Here is a 2,758-nt window from a genome sequence, read left to right as displayed (position 1 = left end):
TGCTCAATAAAACCAAGTTTAGAGGCTGACATCAGCACATATACTCCAGTGCTATGTAATTAGGAATACTAAAAGCACACAGAGAACTTTACATATGGGGTGTCTGAAGTTAAATATCCTCTCCCCCCGGTTTTCTTCAAAGTGTCACTTTCTTTCTGTTGGAAAACTCTGGACATACATTTAACCTCCACAACATTTCCTCCGAGCGCTTTCACAACGGGCCTTCCTCCCTAAAATGAAGCAATTAGTTTCTATTCATTTTTCTTTACTGTCCCCAACCCCGAAACACTGCCTGAAAATGAAGTTTACGTTATTGGTTTTCATTATTCTCTTCCAAACTGGACGCTTGCCTCTGAAGGCACGTCTTAAGCGTTTGTGAGAGTCAGATCTCTTGAAAGTGGAAGTTGTTTGTTTACATATATTTGCTATGGTAAAAGGAGAAAATAAACATTACACATATGTAAGAAGACTTGTTTATAACAAAAGTTCACATAAACACATTAAGAAAGCAAGGGCTATAACACAGTAACATTTTGTAGACTGGTCAATGGTTCCCTCACGCTCACCGTGGGAAATGCAAGTCATTTGCAACATCAAGGTCGGGAAAAAAAAGTATTTGTTAATGTAAACTTCAATTTTCTTGCAGTGCAAATTCAAACGGTTAAATACTGTCTACATCAAAAGGGATTTATTTTTTTATTCCTAATGGGGCGCCACATCAAATAAAGACAGCAGCATGTGCCTATACTGAGCATCATTCCAAGATTAAAGCTGCCTTTGTGTTTAGCAGGGCTCAGAGTCGGTTCCACTCTTGTTTCGTAATTAATTGAGGGTTTTTTTTGTAAAATTTTCTCTCAGTGCCTGACACTGCGTGTATCTGTCTGTCTCGCGTCTGTTTGTGTGTGATACTCACTCCACTCCATTGCATGGGCACTCGCCTGTAAAGATCAAAACACATCATTTCACCTGCTACCGTTTGCGGGGTAGTCCAGTGCAGGTTTTTGTGTGTGTGTTGTTCTGTTTTTAAGATAGGAGAAAACGTTAAAAAAACAAAACAAAAAAACAATCAAAAGTTGGGGGAGTGGGAATGGGGGGGCAATTCCCCCCCTGCCAACCCCCATGTGAGTTCACTGCACAGGCGTCTGCACCCCGTGGTGTGGCGGAGTGTCCCTACTTGCCCCATATACATCCTCGGCCCCGGGCAGAGTCCCTCCCGGGGGAGTCATGCGTTTCTCTTTCTGTCTCCTGTTACAAAACCACACTCGCACCACCTCTTTCTCCAGCTGTAGGCTGTCCGCCAGCGAGGTGATCTCCTGGGCAGAGGGCTTGGGGCACTTGAGGAAGTGGCTCTCCAGGGCGCCCTTGACGCTCACCTCGATGGAGGTGCGCTTTTTCCTCTTGCGCCCCTGGGCTGCGATCTTGTCTATGCTGGTCGGGCTGCCCGAGGACGAGTCCGCCTCCTCCAACCACTTGTTCAACAAAGGCTTCAGCTTGCACATGTTCTTGAAGCTCAGCTGCAGGGCCTCGAACCTGCAGATGGTGGTCTGCGAGAAGACGTTCCCGTACAGGGTGCCCAGGGCCAAGCCCACGTCCGCTTGGGTAAATCCCAGTTTGATCCGGCGCTGCTTGAACTGCTTGGCGAACTGCTCCAGGTCGTCCGAGGTCGGCGTGTCCTCGTCCGAGTGGGGGTCGTGGTGGCCGCCGCCGCCGCCGCCGCCCCCGGGGTGCTGCTGGTGCGGAGGGTGCGGCTGCGGGTGCCCCCCGGGGTGCTCCCCGCCGTGGTGCTGCTGTTGCTGCTCATCGTGGGCATCCCTCAGGCCGTGGTGGTGCAAGCCCGGCTGGCCGGAGCCCAGCATCCCGTTGACCGTGAAGCCCGGCGGCTGGGAGTAGAGCAGCCCCGCTTGCCCCCCGTTGGAGGAGGCCATGCTGGGCGGCAGGTGAGCCGAGGCGCCCGTCCTCCATGCCCCGGCGGCGGCGTGGTGGCTGCCGGCGTGGTGCACCAGGTGGGGCGGTCTCCCCTGCTGCTGCTGCTGCTGCTGGTGCTGCTGGTGCTGCTGGAGCTCGTCCCCTCGGCCCCCGGGCTGCACCACCGAGGGCTTGATGTCCTGCTGGCCCAGGGGGCTGGTGGACCAGGGCGAGTCCCCGCCGCCGCCGCCGCCTCCCCCGCCGTGGGACAGCGCCGTGATCCACTGGTGAGCGTGGCTGAGCGGGTGCCCGTTGCTCTGCAGCGTGTAGTCCGCCTGCACCAGCGTCTGTGCATCCCTGTAGCCGGCGCCCGGCTGCATGCTCCCCGGCGGCTCCGCATGCACCATGGAGGAGCTGGAGGTGAGCAGGCTGTAGTGGTTAGACGCTGTGGTCGCCATGACTCTCCGAGCCGGACTGATCGCTCTGGTTAAAGGAGCCGCGCATTTGACAGCTACTTTTTCGCCTCGGGCTCCTCTCTCCCCTCGCTCCCCCCCAAGTCCTCTTGGCAGAGCCCACTGCAAAGGCACGCGTCCCGGCTCCTCCCTCCCGCGCCCTCCCATTGGCTCCCACCGCTTTGATTTACGTGGAGACCTCTAGCAACCGGCTCCGGCGGAACCGCCGATTGGCCCCAGCCGCGGCGCCGACACCCCGCCCCACAACCGCTCGCTCCCTTTTTGTAACCAAACTCTAAGGGGGGAAACGGCGCTTGGCTGCTCGCAACCACATGGATGGGGGGAGGCGGGGGGAAGATGCGGGGGAGGGGGAGGATTCTCCGCGTACCGACCGGAGAAGC

General features: G+C 56.3%; 1 protein-coding gene across 1 annotated transcript; it reads right to left on the bottom strand.

Annotated features, from left to right (window-relative positions):
* Positions 1 to 462: 462 nt before the first annotated feature.
* Positions 463 to 2,388, bottom strand: POU3F2 (POU class 3 homeobox 2). Its single transcript, XM_073335155.1, has one exon. It carries the CDS (start codon positions 2,361 to 2,363, stop codon positions 1,128 to 1,130), a length of 1,236 nt encoding a protein of 411 aa, XP_073191256.1. The 5' UTR covers positions 2,364 to 2,388; the 3' UTR covers positions 463 to 1,127.
* Positions 2,389 to 2,758: the final 370 nt, after the last annotated feature.

Source organism: Lepidochelys kempii, chromosome 3 (genome assembly GCF_965140265.1).
Source record: "Lepidochelys kempii isolate rLepKem1 chromosome 3, rLepKem1.hap2, whole genome shotgun sequence".
NCBI lineage: Eukaryota > Metazoa > Chordata > Testudines > Cheloniidae > Lepidochelys > Lepidochelys kempii.
Note: the sequence above shows the minus strand (reverse complement) of the source record. Positions and strands in the feature narration are given on the sequence as shown.

Coding starts and splice junctions, on each gene's coding strand:
- POU3F2 (XM_073335155.1), bottom strand. CDS start 2,363: ATGGCGACCACAGCGTCTAACCACTACAGCCTGCTCACCTCCAGCTCC.